The 18519-nt window shown below is 39.6% G+C and overlaps 2 protein-coding genes across 17 annotated transcripts in view; both read right to left on the reverse strand.

The window, feature by feature from the left end:
* The window catches only part of vav2 (vav 2 guanine nucleotide exchange factor), a 168938-nt gene extending 166862 nt beyond the window's left edge, over positions 1-2076 (reverse strand). For 6 of the 10 annotated variants that reach the window (XM_010893931.4, XM_010893928.5, XM_010893927.4 and 3 more), the window contains exon 1: positions 841-1044. In XM_010893931.4, coding sequence (XP_010892233.1) covers positions 841-1044 — 204 coding nt within the window. Of the gene's footprint in view, positions 1-840 lie in introns of all 10 variants that reach the window. The other 4 variants (XM_010893934.5, XM_010893933.5, XM_010893932.5 and 1 more) reach the window with 1 other exon arrangement.
* A 2528-nt stretch (positions 2077-4604) lies between these two features.
* Positions 4605-18250, reverse strand: brd3a (bromodomain containing 3a). Of its 7 annotated transcripts, none has more exons than XM_010893939.5 (12): positions 18127-18250; positions 16343-16706; positions 15835-15972; positions 15535-15664; positions 15267-15415; positions 14645-15016; positions 14420-14548; positions 14138-14311; positions 13575-13643; positions 12472-12698; positions 10129-10406; positions 4605-7092 (listed from the first exon to the last, which is right to left on the reverse strand). In XM_010893939.5, the coding sequence occupies exons 2-12, from the start codon at positions 16541-16543 to the stop codon at positions 6977-6979; spliced, it is 1983 nt and encodes a 660-aa protein (XP_010892241.1). In that variant the 5' UTR covers positions 16544-16706; positions 18127-18250; the 3' UTR covers positions 4605-6976. The 7 variants fall into 7 exon arrangements, with proteins under 7 accessions (XP_010892241.1, XP_010892237.1, XP_019909251.1 ...); XM_010893935.5 differs by having other exon boundaries at positions 14123-14311; XM_010893938.5 differs by having other exon boundaries at positions 6977-7092; positions 14123-14311; positions 14645-15013.
* Between the last annotated feature and the right edge of the window lie 269 nt (positions 18251-18519).

Raw genomic sequence — 18519 nt, forward strand, 5'->3', positions numbered from 1 at the left:
TCGGAACTGTGACCCGGGCTGAGCTTTGACGACAACGTGGGGTAAACCACACAATGACACATTGGAAGTGAACATGACCCATGTTATGTCAGTCACTTTACATGCCTAGGTCAATATTACCCCTTAGTTCACCAATTAAACATCCCTTTGGGAGCAAGCTACAATCCGAAAGAGACTTGAGTTGGGACTTTCTGCCAACTGTGTTGACAAAGCCATGTGCCCTTACTTTCCCTCAACTTCAAACCAAGTTTTGTCTCAACATTTTTCAACTAGTCTCTTCCATGTTGCACCCATCACAGAAAAGGTTAAACTTTCGAATAGTTTATCTATATTTATGCCCTCTTTAGTAACACTGCAGGTCTACATAGGCTCTGTGCTGCTTAAGTCTTAGCGTGTCTTTCAGTGAACTGACATCTTAACCTCAAATGCAAGTATCCATTGTTTAAAACTGTAGCAGATTTTACAATCAAACGTGTATTATTTACTCAAATAAACATTAGGCAATGCGTTAGTATGCACTTTATTGATTGTGGAGAACACCTGGAACTGTCACTAGCGCTCAACAGTGACACCCATTGGGAGCAAGAAAGTACACGTTGGCAACTTGGCGCAGAATTGTACAGCACTTCCTCCTGCACAGTTGTGTTATGGGATGTGGAATTGCACCACTTCGTTTTCATGCAAAGAACTGTTTACAAAACCACTTGCGTAAAGGACAGTTAGAATAAACCATGAAGCCCAATATAAGGACACTGACAGTGACATGCTGAAATGGTAAGCGTAGTATACCAAAACAATTTCCCCTGAAATAGTGGTACAGTAGGTGCTCCCTTGACATACCTGTGACATCTGGGGTCTGAAGTTGATTTCCTTTAGGTCCACAGACCCCGGTGAGAGGTTGTGCAACATCTGGCACATAAGGACTCCGTCTCGTAGCGCCTGTGCCAAGTCGAACACGGCCGCAGAAGGCCAGACCACCCGATGGTTTGGGGGCAAAACCTTGCAGTCTATCAACCACCGCCCGCATTGCCTCCACTCCTCCATGTCGGTTTGGGGGGAGCGTTCTACACTCAAATTCGACAGCCGCCTCCGTGGGCGAAATTCTGCCGCTTCCAGCGCGAAACGGAGGTAATCCTTCCACCGGTGATGAAATCAAAATTTCAATGAAAATGCGATTATTTCTATTGTTTTCCCATGAAATCAAGAAAGTTTACCATACAGTAACATTAAGGATCCTCCTTAGTTTTCGATGAAGTTTCAGTAATTTGCTCTTTTTAAGTAGGTAATGTCCAGTGGAGCAGTCAGAATAGTAGCCTATGTGCAGCTCAGTCTTTTGAATAAGTGACGTGAGTTGATCAGACCTGATGTAATGTGTATATTCCCTTCTGAATAAACTACGCGATGTGAACTACCGGGAACAAAATTTCCTTTTCTTCATTCTCAAAGTTGATTTAACATCCAAACGGTGTTAGAACTCAGGTCATAATCCAGATGAATCATAGACAGGCTACTGCGAATAAGGATGCAACAATTTCTTCTTAGCTTGTATATTAAAGGCTATCACATTTATTGTTGAACCTACTATGCGTGCGTGCCTGCTGTCTCTTAAAAATAAGCTACTTTGAACAGCTGAGACACATTCAGTTTGGAGGCTCACAGAGCGACATACCGTTGTATTTTGCTTAGCTAACCAGAGTTTCTGGTTGTTCAGAGCTTCACTGTTTAAGCTGTTCTTTGTTTCTCTGGCAACAATTATCTCACATTTACATTTAAAACAATATGATAAATCAAATGTAGTTTCTTACGCCGAACCACTGAACATTCAGCCAATCCACAATGCAATCGAAAATATAATTCACTAACTCCAATAGAAACACATCCAGCAAAAAAAAATCACGTTGTTCTCGTCTTTCTCAAATACCCACTGTAAAGGAAATCTGCGTTTTAAGATGCTCCAATAAGCCGTTTATATTTATGTTATTTTCTATCCTTGACTTCTCCCTCCTCATTTTAGTATGGTTTCTGGTGTTTTGCAGTCCCACTACTCCCCGCCGCGCAATTCCAAAGGTTTGTGAAAGCGTGAACGCGCACAGTGAAGTGGGCGGCGATGTTGAATATGGGTTCCGGTGGTTCTGGTTACGCACTCCGACGTGTGAGAATGGATGTTATGCAAAGTAAAACTTCTGCTGTAAAGTACAATTAATCCAAGTTTGTTGTATTACCGTAAGAAAAGCGTTTGTTTTTATTTAATTTTTTCTAAAATATATTTTTAAAGAAAGGCAATACGCCCTTCTTTGTGATTGTATGGGTAAGAGAGAATGAGTGCATTTGTACCCTGCACATTCTGTAAGAAATCCATAATTGCACAGAAAATATATTGGTCAAATTTTGCCTGGCCTAAACAGTGGTTCTCAAAGTGGGGTTCGAGATGATTTCAAGATTAAATTATTTAAATAAAAAGTGCTATTTTTAATAAACCTGAAAAATGCTGTACTATATATAAGGGGGAACACAATTAGAATAGGCCACTTATATAAAATAGTTGTATTTTTTTTATTTACGTGAAACATCACAGAACGAAAACTGGTTGGTTGAAACTGCTGCTCGGGTTAATAGAACATCGACACAGACACACAGATTGTTCTCGCTGTGTGCGTGCTTCTAGGCTAGTTAGCTAGCAAATAGCCTACATCGCCTACAACATGTATCGGTGGCTAATCCGTAACTCTACAAATGAGGAGACATTGCATGACAACAGTTTTAAACAGTTGATGAAAGCATTGCTTCGGAAAAGCAATCAACTTCCAATGAAAATAAGCCTATAGGAAATGAGAAACGCAATGGTAAGGCCCGTAAGACAAGCCGTCCAAACGTCAAAAATATCAAGAATTCATAGTTTGGATCCACTTGCTTTCCCATTAACGACGTGTATCATCCCTAATGCGTTATTTGCCCAGAGGTTCTTGCACACGAAAGTTTAAACCCAGTGAAATTGAAAATACATTTGCAAACCAAGCATTCCTCTTGTCGATAAATCAACATCATTTTTTCCCGCCGGGGTCAGGTGGCTTTCGCGGGGGGAAATTCTCACCAGCCTGTTGGACCTGAGGTGCACATTTTTCTGATCGAGTCTGGGTCCCAACTCCGAGACCACCTGACAGACCTCACATGGTTGGTAAATCTTGCATATTTGCCGAGTATATTCGAAAAAGTTAATGTACAGTACTGAACTCATCACTAGGCACCATACGACAACCTTTCATCACCTGTCATCCGACCTGGAGGACGCCCAGATGGAGCTGTCCAGTGATCGACCTTAAAGGCAATGTTTGCTGCAACCAGACTTGCTGGATTTCAGTTGCAGAGGTTCGAGGAATATCCAGGACTATCCAAAGCAGCGATGGATGTAGGCCTACTGATTCCGATATCTACTTATGTGAGGCAACATCTTCCACACTGACATAATCAAAAACAAATAGGTTACTGATCACGTCTCAATGTGGAGTATAATATCAGAGTTGCCATGTCTACCAGCAAACCCAGGATGCAGCTGTTGTGCTCCAAAAAGCAGGCCCACCCATCTCATTAAATAAGTTGCTCAGACTTTACTTACTAATAATAAACATACCTGAGAATATGTTTTTGTGGGTCATGCATGAATACGTTTGAGAACCTTGGTCTATGAATGACCATACCCATAGGTCACCTCAAATACATTGTTCCATCATTTATTTATAAAAGATGCACCTAAATCACATACCTTGGTGTCTGAATCAGGCTTTGCAGAGCCTATATGCACTTGGTAACGCCTCAAGTCAGTTACATTGCTAAAAATAGGGTTCAGTCCCAATGTCCACTCTTCATACTTACTTTTTAACTTGCCTTTCTCCATGTTTGTTTCCAACTCTCTGAATGTATAATGTATAAATAATGCTTCCAAAAAGAAAATAGTTCAAACTAAATCTGCCCTGCCACTCATTACTAGCTTCTACAGCCACAGTCAAAATTAAAGACATCTTTTGCTTGATGGTCTAAATTTAAGGTTATAGTTACTGTGGTTAAAGTCCGGGTTCAGTTTAAAATAACATTTTAAAACAAATTGCAGAAGTAGGCGGGGTTTGTTGCAGCAAAAAGTAACCAAATCTGCAACCCCTTTTCAATAATCAATACATGGCCACCACCTACTGGCATATCAGTGAACTGCAGGTTGTCCTTTGAAGCTACCTACTCTGCATTTTGGCTGGCTGATGGCTGGCATATTCAGATCTTGTTTAAATGATCTCTAAGCACTAAAAAAAAACTTGAAATTATTCCTATGGGCAGTATATTTATACTAAAATGTGAACAATGGTCCTACTTCAGCCTAATTTCCTTGGAAGTATAGGCAATAAAGCTTGGCCTCCAGGTGCTTCTTCAGCAGCCTTTTATCCTTGTCAAGAGGTTTCCAGGAAATAATCTGACAGTTTATGTAGAGAAGCAGCATTTGGGCGATTCATCCACATCTCCAGATCTCATCCACCAGAAATGTGTTGGGTCTTCCTCAGTGTTTTGGAAAACCGCAAAAGGAAGCCACTTGTCAACAAAAAATAAAAAATAGGGGACAATTTTTTAGGGTGTTTTGTCATTTATTTACAAAAAAAAGAAATAGAATGAATCCGATTCCAGGTTAGCGATAACATCAAATGTTAGCTTCTACCTCCAGTCCCCACACATCAAATCCTACCTGCCCATATTGCAATAAACAAGCCTATAACTACTTACACAGAATCCTTGATTTGTTGCAATGACTGACATTTACAGAAAGATAATAAACAGCTCAAAAAAGGGATTAGAAAGTTTCAATAAAGTTGCATGCACATCAAGGATAAAAAGTAAACATTTGCTTTTGAAAATATAAAAAAGAACTATTATAGTTTGACCAGGGACTAGAAATAAACTAAAAGTTGTATATATATATTTGTATTTATATATATATATATATATATATAATTTGTCTTTTGCCTCTAAAAGAAATAATTCTTAGAAAAACCTGATAGGGCATGTATTGAAGAACAATGGTATAGGCAAAGAAATGCATACACGATCATTTGGAGTTTTGCAGTTAAGTGCAACCCGATATGAGGGACATTACCACAAAACCACACAAATCTTTATTTCCACCATAGCTTAAAATAACAATGCATATGACTAAATCTATAATGTATATACGTATTAACAGTAAAGGAAATCCAAAGTGGCTTCAATGTTCATGGTATTTAAAAAAAAAAAAAAAGTTTAAAAATGCCTAAAAAATGTACATCAGGCAAAACATTGACACTACGGTCAGATACATTTCATGAAACAATCATATGCATCATTACAAGAATGGAATAAAAATGTCATGAGGGATATTCTCTAATGAATAATTAACCGTTCACAGAGATAAAAATATGATGAATTGACAGAGTGAATTTAAAAAAAAAATCATAATAAAGAGCTGTGACATATAATGATAATACTGGAGACCCCGATAGCAACTTACATTCAGAAATCAATACCCTATCAGTGGTGCTCAAACCTCTCCTCAGGGACCCCAACCGTTCCATGTACCGAACCAGGAATTATTCCAGAGCTAGCACACCTGAATCAGCTTGTCAACTAATTATCAAGGCCTTGACAAGACAGGAAAGCAAGTTCAGGTTTACAACCACACTGTTAAAAATGTTTAGGGATCCAAGAGGAGAGGTTTGAGAACCTATGTCCAACACATCAGAGGAAGACTCATTGATCACAACATTGTCCTGCTTTCATTGTACATAGTAACAACACCATACAACCCCCATAATAAACAATTAAAATCCGGGACACAGTACGGCTCTGTTTGGAATAGAGCACCAACAGGAGACAATTTATGTCCCTACTCTTAAGTGAAAGACTTTTCCAGCTCCACAGTGTACCGAATATGTACACACAGGTCTGTTTTGTGCAGTTTGGGATGTTTCATCATATATAAAGCAGTGATGTACACAATGTGACTGATGTGATGGAGTTCAATCTTTCAGGGTATCATATATACATTCATTTGAAGATGGTAGATCAGGCAGGACGCAGGCCAGGAAATATGCAGAGGTCACTATGCCTAGTGGTTATGGGCAATAAAACTTAAGTGAATAATTTTATTGTATTTTCTTCTGCCTCAAAGTCATACAAAAGGAATAATATTTTCATTGATAACCTCTCAGACCAGTTAGTAACAAACAGAATTGTTTTGCTACATTACATACGGCTAGTTTGTAAATTAAGACGCCATGTCAATAAACAGAGTGCAGTGAAAGAATAGCATCAACCCAATTTCTCTTACAAATCTGACTTCATATGATGCTGAAGATACCCAACTAGATTGCTCTGAATAATCTGAAATGTGCCACTCAGAGGCACATTCAGAGGTTTAGGATTTGTAGGAAGTCAAAAGGTTGCAGGAAACAAGCCAAAATGCACATATAGGCCTATAACGTGAAAAATACCGCTGGATGAGTCGTTAAAATGATGTTTCAGCGAGTACATTGAATTGGACTTATGGCTGTTCGTGTTGCAGGGGTGTGGCGAGGAGGATGAAGGGTTCTGCTCCTTCTTCAAAACTGCAACAACTCCTTCACTTTGAAATGCATGTTGATAATGTTGAAAAAAGCAAAGCCATCTGGCACACATCCACGAGAGGATTACAACATGATTTAAAGTTTGGTCGATTTTTAACACATCCCTTTGAACGTCAGAGGAAACAAAAACAACTCTGTCAAGTCATCTATACTTTCCCTTTTTTTAAAGGAATTTACTTAAAAAAAAAAAAAGATTTACATGTTCTGACATTATATATTTTTTTCTCATATAAAATGTTTTAGCAGGGGAAACAACTATGCATTCAATGTTTGTAAAAAAAAAATAAAAAAAAAAAAAGTTTAAGAAAAAAAGGTTCCCATCAAATGTTGGGCTGCACATTTCAGTCGGAGTCGCTGCTATCAGAACTGGACCCACTAGAGCTGCTGCTGCCAGAGTCTGAAGAACTACTGCTGCCACTGAGGCGGGAGGCACCAGTCCCGGACCCAGCTCCCTTCTCTGGAAAGAAAGAGAATCAGGCATGAGATGTGGCCCAAACATAGAACATACGTATGTCCCTGACTTGCAAATGCTAACATACTTTTCTAAGATCATACAGAATGTTGCCTATGTTTAAAATGTAAAACTGTTACAATTTTTTTTCACAATACCTTTAAAATGTTTTCATATCAAAGCAAAATAAATATGTATGTACACACACAGTACAGTATGTATACTGCATACAGTGCCTTTGGAAAATATTAAAAACCCTTCACTTTCTCCATATATTTGGTTGCGTTATAGACAATTTAAAAATAGACATGAGAACAATGGCAATGCAAACATTGGTCATACATTTTAGAAGCAGCTATTAGAAAATTCTCCAATGTAGAAAAAACATTGATGCAACTTTCTGATTAAATATTGCAATGACAATTATGAACGGAGCTTTTCAAACACTGTTTGTAAACAACATCAGTATACCTGATTGAAATAGCACCTTCAAAAACACTGCCAATAGGTAGAGGTTTGTCTACCTATTGGCAATGCAAAAGGCATTGCATTAATGCGCATGTCTGTTGACATACAGCATGTAACCCAAAAGAAATGCGTAACTTATTACCTCGTTGATGAAACAATTGTTACATGTTTCAACAGCACTTAACTTTATTTAAAAATTGTTCAGTGTATGTGTGTGTACATAGCCTGTGATTTCAGTTATCTAATGTTGAAAGTGAGGTTATGTACAGTACAGGCCAAAAGTTTGGACACACCTCATTCAATGCATTTCCTTTATTTTCATGACTGTTTACATTGTAGATTCTCACTGAAGGCATCAAAACTATGAATGAACACATGTGGAATTATGTACTTAACAGAAAAGTGTGAAATAACTGAAAACATGTCTTATATTCTAGTTTCTTCAAAGTAGCCACATGTAACAACTGTTTCATCAACGAGGTAATAAGTTACGCATTTATTTTGGGATACATGCTGTATGTCAACGGACATGTGCATTAATGCAATGCTTTTTGCATTGCCAATAGGTAGGCAAACCTCAGAATGTTTTTGAAGGTGCTATTTCAATCAGGTGATCATGTGACTATTGGTCTCCTACTATAATATATAGAAATAACTTTTCTGACTAGTACCTCAACAACTTTCTGACCAGATACTTTTTTGGAGTAGAATAATTTCGGCTACTTTTTATTACACTATGCAAAAGTATTTTAATTACAGATTTTCAGTACTTAACACAGCCCTGCCTAAATTTGACACCTGAACTAATTAGGGCTCAGCTATGAGGTAAATACTTTAGCAACAATTAGATCTAATACTATCACCAGAAAAACAACAACTACTAAATCAATTTCAAATCAACAATACAACAAAAAGTGAAAAGCTCCAAAGGTGGATCTAATGTGTGGAATCTGAGCATTAACAATTACAATATGTACATTTCATTGGAAGTGAATGTGCCTAGATAATGAGAACAGAAACATCTCTTTTTAGATTATCTCTCTGTAGGTTGCGCTCTGATAACCACAGGAATGTTACATTGACCATTTGGCATGGGGGTTACTGTCTTGGAAACCTGATCTTTGCTAGGTAGACACACCCTTCAATATGTATATATCAGCTTGTAACCAACATTACAGTGAGAGGAGATTGAGGTTGTGTAAGGAAGACCAGGTCCATAACCTCATGAACAAGACTTTCTAATGCTGCAATAAATAATATAATTTTTCTCTCCCATGACAAACGGGTATGCGATAATTATTACAACCACTATACGAAATGGCAGATTTCTTACAAATGCAACTATACATTTTTAAGAATGAAGACAGATTACAAGTAATATTTCAGACTACCGGACAAATAACTTTAACCAAGAATGAGAAGGATAAAACAAACAAGACTGGGTCCACATGCTCCCGCCCTTCCACTAAGCATAGCTATTCCTACTGTCCCTTCCACTAAGCATAGCTATTCCTACTGTCCCTTCCACTAAGCATAGCTATTCCTACTGTCCCTTCCACTAAGCATAGTTATTCCTACTGTCCCTTCCACTAAGCATAGCTATTCCTACTGTCCCTTCCACTAAGCATAGTTATTCCTACTGTCCCTTCCACTAAGCATAGTTATTCCTACTGTCCCTTCCACTAAGCATAGCTATTCCTACTGTCCCTTCCACTAAGCATAGTTATTCCTACTGTCCCTTCCACTAAGCATAGCTATTCCTACTGTCCCTTCCACTAAGCATAGCTATTCCTACTGTCCCTTCCACTAAGCATAGCTATTCCTACTGTCCCTTCCACTAAGCATAGCTATTCTTACTGTCCCTTCCACTAAGCATAGCTATTCCTACTGTCCCTTCCACTAAGCATAGCTATTCCTACGGTCCCTTCCACTAAGCATAGCTATTCTTACTGTCCCTTCCACTAAGCATAGCTATTCCTACTGTCCCTTCCACTAATCATAGCTATTCTTACTGTCCCTTCCACTAAGCATAGCTATTCCTACTGTCCCTTCCACTAATCATAGCTATTCTTACTGTCCTTCTAATCTTAGCTATTCCTACTGTCCCTTCCACTAATCTTACCTTTTTTGTATGGTTTGTTTTTATTGGGCTGTAGCCTCTTTTCTAATTTTCTCTTTTCCCAAGGCAGGTCCTCCTGGCTTCAGGCTCCCTTGTCCCCAGCGACACGCAGTGAGCACCATGGCCTTACCGCCCGGACCCCCACCACTGTGGTGACAGTTAGCTAGCTACTTCACAGCTACAACCTAGCGCCTTATGACTATGGCCTAACATCTAAAGCCAAAAACCAGGGAGACTAAAGAAGGCAGACCACTCAAAGCCCAGGAAAGCAATTTCATCCTTGGAATTAAACTTCCATTTGTGCAGCAAAACTGCACATTGTTTTTTTCCATAACTTCTCCATGTATCAGAGAAGATACTTAATGAATAGTTTTACTAGTAGGCTGAATGACAGGTAGTGTATTTTAAGGCTCCAACAGGTTTAACGCAGTACATTTTCTAAATCTGGTACTTACGTTGGGGTTTCCGCTGTTTCTTCTGTAAACAGGATTTGACATATCGCTCAAGTTCACGTAGGGTGGAGGGCTTGAGCGTCTCAAAGTCAATCTCGATCTCATCTGGGTTGGAGTCTCGCAGCGAGGGCTCTCGGGACTGGATGATGTGTACAACCCGGCCTAGCTTCTCCCCTGGGAGCCGGTTGATGTCCAGGCTGAGCTGACGCTTCTCGTCATACGTCATGGGCAGAGACTCCTCCTCATCAGACTCGTAACCCCGCCCCCCCTTCTTTTGTTGCCTGGAAGATCAGAGGCCAGAGTATGGAGCTATATTTCAGACAAAAGGTTTAACATAAATAATGCTGAGTATAAGTAAAACATGACATGCAAACGTGCAGTAGAAATAGAATCAGATTGACCCAGGTTGGCCCCCTAATGTTTTGACATTCAATTTGTTTTTAAGCTGATGTCAAGATGTCTTCCGAAGCACTTGCGACACCACTCTGGTTGTAATCACGCTGATCTGGAAGTCTAGTATGGAACTGCTACATGGCAGAAGGAATGCACTAACCAACTTTATAACTCGACTGAACACAAGTCTCCAAGCCGTAACAAGGGAAGGCTAACTCTGTTAACCCTGAATCAAATGTCAGATAGCCAAATTAAGGACCAAAGGACTCCCTATAGGAACCGTGACAGAATTTCATGACTATCATGACAACAATGCCTACGAACAACCACAGAGTTCATACAGACATGACGAAATCAAATTCAGGGACTTAAATTACTTCAGTTACCCAATGGTCTAGAAAAAAACACCCTAGCTAAGGCAGAACGATCTATTGGTACTAGGGAGTAGTGAGTAAGGATGTTAAAAACATTAATTCCAATTTGGTAAATGTATTACAACAAACGGTTCCCCATTTTTAACACTCCGGCAGTATCAATTACACCGGAGAATAACTGCACACATCATGAAATTAGGTCAAACCCTCACAAGGACAGAAAATGTGTAGTTGAGGTTTAACATCAACTCTACAAGCATATCTCAATAACCCGCTCTAGTTGAAAAAAAAAAAGCAGGAGTTCAGTGAGGTGATACCTCTATAAAAACATTTTAGGAGTTAATTAAGATTTTACTTCTTTCAGTCTCTAATGCTGACAAGTTGTCTCCCACAAATTGCATAACTTCAGGCCTTTAACTAAGCATGTCATGCTCACGGATAACTGATATGTGCAAGCATATACTTTGAGGCAAACTGTCATGTTTTAGCAGCATTGAGGGAGCTTAATATTGCTACTAACTAACCACAATGATATCATGTTGTTTTCTTGCTCCTACCAGGTCTGCTTTGCTCCATTAACGTTATCAAGTGAACGTCAGAATGGTATAACATTCAGCTTTGGTTTCTTTTCTACATGAAACAACTCCTAGCTACTAGTTTCATTGTCTTGCCAAAGTACATTTAGTTGACATAAAATACATCATATAGCCTAGCTAGTTAAATCAATAAATATATGATAATGTTATGTTTGTGTGAAAACAAACATACAATGGCATAACTAAACGCATGGAGACTCGTCATAAAGTTGTATTTAGAATGGCTGTGAGACGGTCACTGCAGACCTTTTTATTTTTTTAAAGATATTCAACTATTTTATTTAAAAAAGATAGATATCGATATATATATATATATATATATATATATATATAAAGTAGATATATATCATGAAGACAATTTCTAATCTCATTGCAAATTGGTCGAAAACATGTAACTCAATGCCAGAGTTTCATACACTTTTTGTTGATGGGCTATGGGCTGAACATTATCTGCAACAATAAATACCTAGGAAAGCTACTTCTGAAATACTGAATGTGTGATATATGGTTGCAGTGGAATTATTCTCAGGTCCATGGAATTTATTTTGAATTGCAAGACAATTTGCTTTAAAATAACACAACAAAACTACATGTCACATAGTTTTGGATGTGTTATTCATTTCTATGAGCTCCTTGTATTGTCTTAAACATTATCAAGAGCAAAAGGGGCCTCAAATTAATCAATTCTGTGGGGTGACAGGACAACATCGGCAATACCCAATCCCCTAGCACATTCCCTGACCACGCCGCTAGCACATTCCCTGACCACGCCGCTAGCACATTCCCTGACCACGCTGCTAGCACAAACCAAAATTTGCCACTAGCAAATCCTGACCACGCTTACTCCACAAGCTCCTTTAGAGCTAGACAAAAACCTGAGACTTGATATGGTTTGATGGAAACCTGGTTAGTTAAGGCTTTTAATTGTTTTGTTTACTATCAGGCTGAGAAAACCCCAAATGTCAGAGAAAGGGAGGCCTTACCTGGAGCCAGTCACGGTACTGTTGCTTTTCCTGGAGGGCTTCTTCTGCTGGCCCTGTTTGGCAGGCTGCCCAGACTTGGCCTTCTTCTCCTCCTCTGGCTTGGTTTTGCTGTGCTTGTTGTCCTTGTCTTTTTTCTTTTTTTCTTTCACTTTCTTTTCTTTCTTCTTCTTCGGTTTACTCACTGGGGCCTGAGAAAGCGCTGCAAGCTGTTCGTGGACGGCCTTTAGCTGGGGAGAGTTGGGATGGGGGAGTTAGTGACCAGCCGTAAGGGCATACTATCAGGTTCAACCCTGAGGGACCAGAGCAGAATCTGGGGCAGATATGTTTCCCATAAGGAAAAAAAACACACTTTAAAACACTGAATTGATTGAATGAAACAATTAGAAAGATAATTAAAAAAATTAAGCAAACTAAACAATGTAATATCAAATGTGGGAAATACTTTTATTAAAGCCATGTATACATGAAATACATTGTATTATGTTATAAGCACAATAACATGTGGCCAACTCTTTGTGTAGTCAGGTAATCAATAAAGACAGTGACTGCTTGTGTACAAAAAATACTAAAACCTTCTAAAAAAAAGATTTACTACTATCAATTCACAATGTCACTAGGTATGTAATTGTAACAGTCTTTATCCCTTTGGACAGTAACAGGTACGTGTACTTAAGCAAAAGTGGAGTGGAGTTAAAGTGTTGAGCATAAGTCAATGAAAAACATCAGTAAATAAGGGGAGAATCATTTAACAAATTAGAAGAAGACAAGTTGTATCCTCCTCCTTTCACTGCTTCATAAGATCAACTGGACAACCCACAGGCAGTCAAGAGAGCAGAGAAAGGAGGATGTCTATCTGGTCAGCCAGCAAGCGTATGAAGGGGAAGACACAAACATTCAACATTTACACAACACAAACTGTCCCAAACACACCGACTGCAATATAAAAACGCTCCACAAGACAGCAAACAGCACTACGACAACCCCCCCCCACACTATTAACCCTCTACCGCTTGCTCAACTAAAAAAAATAAAGAATCATGATTATTAACTGAGATCAATAAGAGGTTAGTGGGGAGGGGACCGGGAAGTGAAAAGCAAATCACCTGAAAATGCTTGGTGCACCCGTTTTTTTTCCCCTGCCCGCTACCATTGGGGCGCTCCACAGAGATACACTGGTAAGAGAGCCAAAAGGAAATAAGGGGACAAAGATAGAAAAGTTTTTTAAAAATGAGATCAGATTAAAACCATTTTAAAAACACCATGTTATGACAAGAGCTACTGTGTGGTACCATCAGGCAAAAACGACATTAAAATAAGTTTTTTAAAAGAAAGGCTTTTGTTCAGGCAGTGCATGCAAGCCATCTGTGCCAGTAGGTACATGGAAATGCACCATTTAAAGCGGTAGAGGGTTAAGTTTCAGTGCTATCAATGGGGAGATGACGAATCAGTGAAAAAAATCTATGGTTTGCATGGATGATGGGAGAGGGGGAGGGGTTTGACTGCATTTAAGGTGGCAGCCCCTCCCTCTCAGTCTAACATCAGTTTGGATTGGATAAGGTGGCTGTAATGCAAGAAGAGGAGGAAGAAGAACCTCCCTGAAAACTTGAGGTAAGAGGAGTAGAGTAGGACGGACCTCGGATCTGAAACCCACCTGTTCCGCACCCACCTGTTCCTGCAGCTCAGCGAGCCGGGTGGCACGCTCCTCCTCCGAGTCGGAGGTGCCCGAGCTGGAGGAGTCGCCACTGCTCGAGTTGTCGCCTTTACTGACCACCCCGCCTACACCGGGGCTCAGCTCCACTGGCTCATCGGGCATCTTAGCAAAACGCATCTCAAATACGTCCTGACAAAGACAGAGGACAGGGAAAAGGAAAAATTAGAGACAGATAAACCACCCAACTTAATGTTGACTTTTCAAAAGAGATCATTTATAAACACAACAAAAACCTACCTGGAGCTTCCTGGCCATGGCAACCACCTCATGATCTGGTGGGTTATACTTGTAACAATTTGAGAACATTATTCGAACATCTGCTGCAAACATTTGTGCATCTGGGTACTCCCGACCATCAATTTTTTTCTGCAAATCAACAGAAAATGTTACGCAAACAGTGCAAGCACAGAAACCAACAGTGCAACTATTCAATAAGAGAGTGCTTTGTTCTGCAGAGCGTACTTTGACAGTGCTGAGGTCCATGGGGTGCTTGATGATTTCATGGTAGTCATGTAGCTCCAGAGCCTCAGCGTCAACAGGCTTGTAGAAGGGCCAGGCATACGCCGCATGTTTCTTCGACAGCATTTCTTTCAGGATACTGTCGCAGTATTTGAGCTGCTCACTCATTCGGCTCCGCTTGGTGCCGTGCTGTCCCAATTCCCCTTCCTCCAGGTCTTTCTTCGGGGCTTTGATGGGACGGCCTGTGCTCTCTCGTCTGGACATTACCTTGCCCTGCTTGGCCTCTGAGAGGGGGCTGGGTGACGCGCTCCGGCTGGCTGTGATTGCAGATGTTGTGGGGGTGGTGGTGTCTGCTTTCCTCTTTACCCCTTTCTTCTAGATGCACAAAAAACAGACAAACGCTCACAGATGAGGTTCTAATCAAGGGTAGGGCTTTCACTAATTAAGATTATGGTAATCAAGAATTCTGAAGATTAATCAAGTTATTCAGATAAAAATGACTATGTTCAATATGTAGGATTACAATAAAGCTATGCACGATACTTATATAAAATATTCCAAATCCTTCATTGCAAATGTAATCGACTTACTCAAATCACTCAATGAAAAATGTACGGTGACGTACTTTGACTAGAGGTTGTGAGGGCATCATGGCATTTGGTGAGCTCTGGACAGCTGGGACATTGGGTATGATGGTAGACATTGGCGATGAGCCAATCACTGGTGTTGTAGAGACAGGGACGGACGATGGAGACTCACCACCATCCAAACCACCTGTATCAGGTACAATGGTTAGAGTGGTCATTTACAGTACACGGGCTTTCTTATTGGCATCTACGGATCTATCCAAGGGATAGGAGTCAATAGTTTATTGACCAAATGTTGCCTATTACCAATGCTTTTGCTCTTTTTGGGTTTAGGTGCAGGAGGCAAAAGCTCCACCTCCTCCTGGGGCATCATAGCCACTTTCTGCAGGAAGATCTTCTCCAAGGCCTGTGCCATCAGGACAATGTCATCTGTAGGCTAGTGGGTCAAGGAAAAATAGGAACTGAAAATCATACACTGGAAAACGTAATGGGAACTTCATACAATTTAAAAAGACTGGTCTGGGAGAATATGGAAACATACAGTTTATGTTTAGAATCCAGAATAAGTGGTCCCCTATTACATAATAGATTTACTCTTAGACTCACCTTGTTATATATGTAACAGTTGGTGAACATAGTGTTAAAGTCCTGCATGCACTCACTGGCACTCCAATAGTAATTATTCTCCAGTCTCTTCTTGATGGTTCCCATGTCCATAGGTTGCTTTATGATCTTATGGTAATCCTGACAAAAAACATGCAAAGATTTCAGCTGCAGGTCTTCTGCAACATGGCTTACAGTGGGTTATCAATGGGCAATTCCCTCATCAAATGTTGCTCTCAATGGTCCCTCTAAGTTATTTGGAACAATTCAAAAGTTAAGAACACTTTGTTTACCGATCACAACAGCTCTACACACTAAATGGGGAGTCAGCTGTCTGTTTACAATAATTAGAGTAAAACAAGCAGATTTGTGTGTCTAATTGAGTAGAACAGATAAAGTGGAACTGACAGGATTTTAACATCATGAAATAGAAATATATCAATAATATCACTGGCTTCTCATCGGTGGCTAGAAATGAAGTTAAATTAATTTCAATATTAAGTCTACTCACTGGAAGTCCCAACTTCACGGCATCAACTGGCACGTAGAAAGGCCAGGCAAAGTTGTGTTTCCACAATGTCTTAACCATGACATTTTGCATGTACTGTAGTTGGTTGGTTTTTCGACCTGGTTTACCGGGATTGGTCACCTCCGGAGGTGGGGGATTGACCCCCTGATGAGGGACAGGGGTTGCTGAAGAGACAGTGGACATGCCGGTGATGGGAAGGGGTTTGTATTCTGAGTCGCCGATACCTCTGTATTGAACAGAGCAAGAGATGGAAACTGTGTCCTCAGTGGGTTGTGTAGTTATGTTCTGTCTGCTCTTTAGTGGTTCGGGAAGAACTGCATCTTATTGCGCGGCCTGACCTTCTGACCTAAAAAAAAAGTTATGAACCTTTAGTACAAAAACAAAGCATGGCAGCCAACAAACATGACAATACCAGAAACCAAAACATTATTACCTGGGAAATGTTATCAGAAACATAGACCTTTTCTAACGAAGCCAAATATGCAACATATTTATTGGAATGTTTGGATGTCTTTTAACAAATATCTCCCAAATAAACCTACTAATCCTGCATTACATTTTTTAACCATATAAGTCTTTGACACGACTGTAGGTACAGATTACAGCGACCATAAAAAAAAGTCAAATCAAAACAACCTTTCAAATTAACCAAATAGCTACAGATATGGTGTACAGTACTACAATACTATTGTATTGTTGGTTGTCAATAGCAATTAACCACAAGGGCTATTAAATAGCTACCTAAGCAACCCAAAACTGACAGACAGCACCGTAGATTTAACGTAGTTACAAGAAGTTGGGCAGTAGAATTGCTTTGACACATTGAGGATAAAAACTATAACTATATTTAGATAAGTACATGTTGTTCTGTGTCTAATGTTAACCTAGCTATATATTTGAATGTGTAAAATGTTAGCTACTCCGTACTGCATAAGCTGGCTAGTAAGGAGCTAGCCTCCCGCGTAAACAATCACATTTAACTGGCTAACTAGCTAGCTAACTACAGTATCTCACTGAAAGGTTACCTCAAGCAAAATACTTAAGACAGCGCTAACTGTATTTCATTCACTCGTTCTGTTGAATCACAGTAAGGGTAGCAGCATCATGAAAAAATGCCTAAACACATGTCTTAACATTAATTCAGCAAGTAGTGATAGCCGTCACGCGCGAGGGAAATGCATAAGGGTGCTTAGTTGGAACACTTTTGGAACAATTTGCGCGGACTCCTTGCTTTGCTCTACGTATGTGATTGTAAGGTTCCAGACCAGTGCAGTGTTAATAGAATAACCCGTCCATAGGCAATTACACTGACGTACAAAAACATAAACACTTAAAGCAGCTAGTTGTTAAAGTTTATGTGTTCAGTTGCAAAACATTTTCAGAAAAGATGGCGGCCAGAATATATTAGCCTTAGCTAACGCTGCCTGAGTAGCTAGCTAGCATATTATTTCATTTCACCCGTGACTTACAGTTTTAGCCACAACTATGCAACTTCTGACTAGAACGTTTGGTTCCAAACTCATGTGTTAAAATGTTTCACCACAACAATTAAGCCAGCTGACGTTGTGCTTTGTTTTATTGCAATGCACAGACCGAGCTTTGTTGAAAAACATTAGCTATCTATAACTAGCTAGCTTATTCGACATGCTACCAAGCATCTCAACACATTTTTCATAACATTGAAATAACTCAAGCATGAATGGTTCACTTGTCGTTTTAAAAAAAAAAACGCTATTATGGGGAAAATAAATATTTTAATGCATTACTTTCTTGAGGCCGCCGAAGGGGTTCGTTTGCAGCTGGTAGTTCGAGTGGCTCCTGTTTTATTTGAGCGAGGCCGACCAGCATGAAGATGAGGTACGATATCCCTTGCTCATGCGCACTGGCAAACTGTTTTTGATACATTTACTGAGACTATAGACAACGCCCCCAATATACGCGTTATACAATATTTACTATTAAAGTCTTAGCAATATACTAAAAACTGAAGTTTGCATTAATTGAGACCCCATTGAGTAAACCATACATTGCGTTCAGTCATGTTCAATACAAACAAAAGGCTTTAATGCCAGATGACACAATTGTCATCTGGCAATCTTGTTATTTCAAGGAATATTTTAATTTTATAATTAGATAATGTCCATAATATATTAGCAATT

This window comes from Esox lucius, chromosome 14 (assembly GCF_011004845.1).
Source record: "Esox lucius isolate fEsoLuc1 chromosome 14, fEsoLuc1.pri, whole genome shotgun sequence".
NCBI lineage: Eukaryota > Metazoa > Chordata > Actinopteri > Esociformes > Esocidae > Esox > Esox lucius.

Bases quoted from the DNA above. Each gene is read 5' to 3' on its own strand.
- brd3a (XM_010893935.5), bottom strand. From the start codon at position 16,543: ATGTCCACTGTCTCTTCAGCAACCCCTGTCCCTCATCAGGGGGTCAAT. The intron at 15,416-15,534 runs GTAATAGGCAAC...TACCTGATACAG, and splicing joins CAAAAAGAGCAAAAGCATTG to GTGGTTTGGATGGTGGTGAG. The intron at 14,549-14,644 runs GTACGCTCTGCA...GTTGATTTGCAG, and splicing joins TGGACCTCAGCACTGTCAAA to AAAAAAATTGATGGTCGGGA.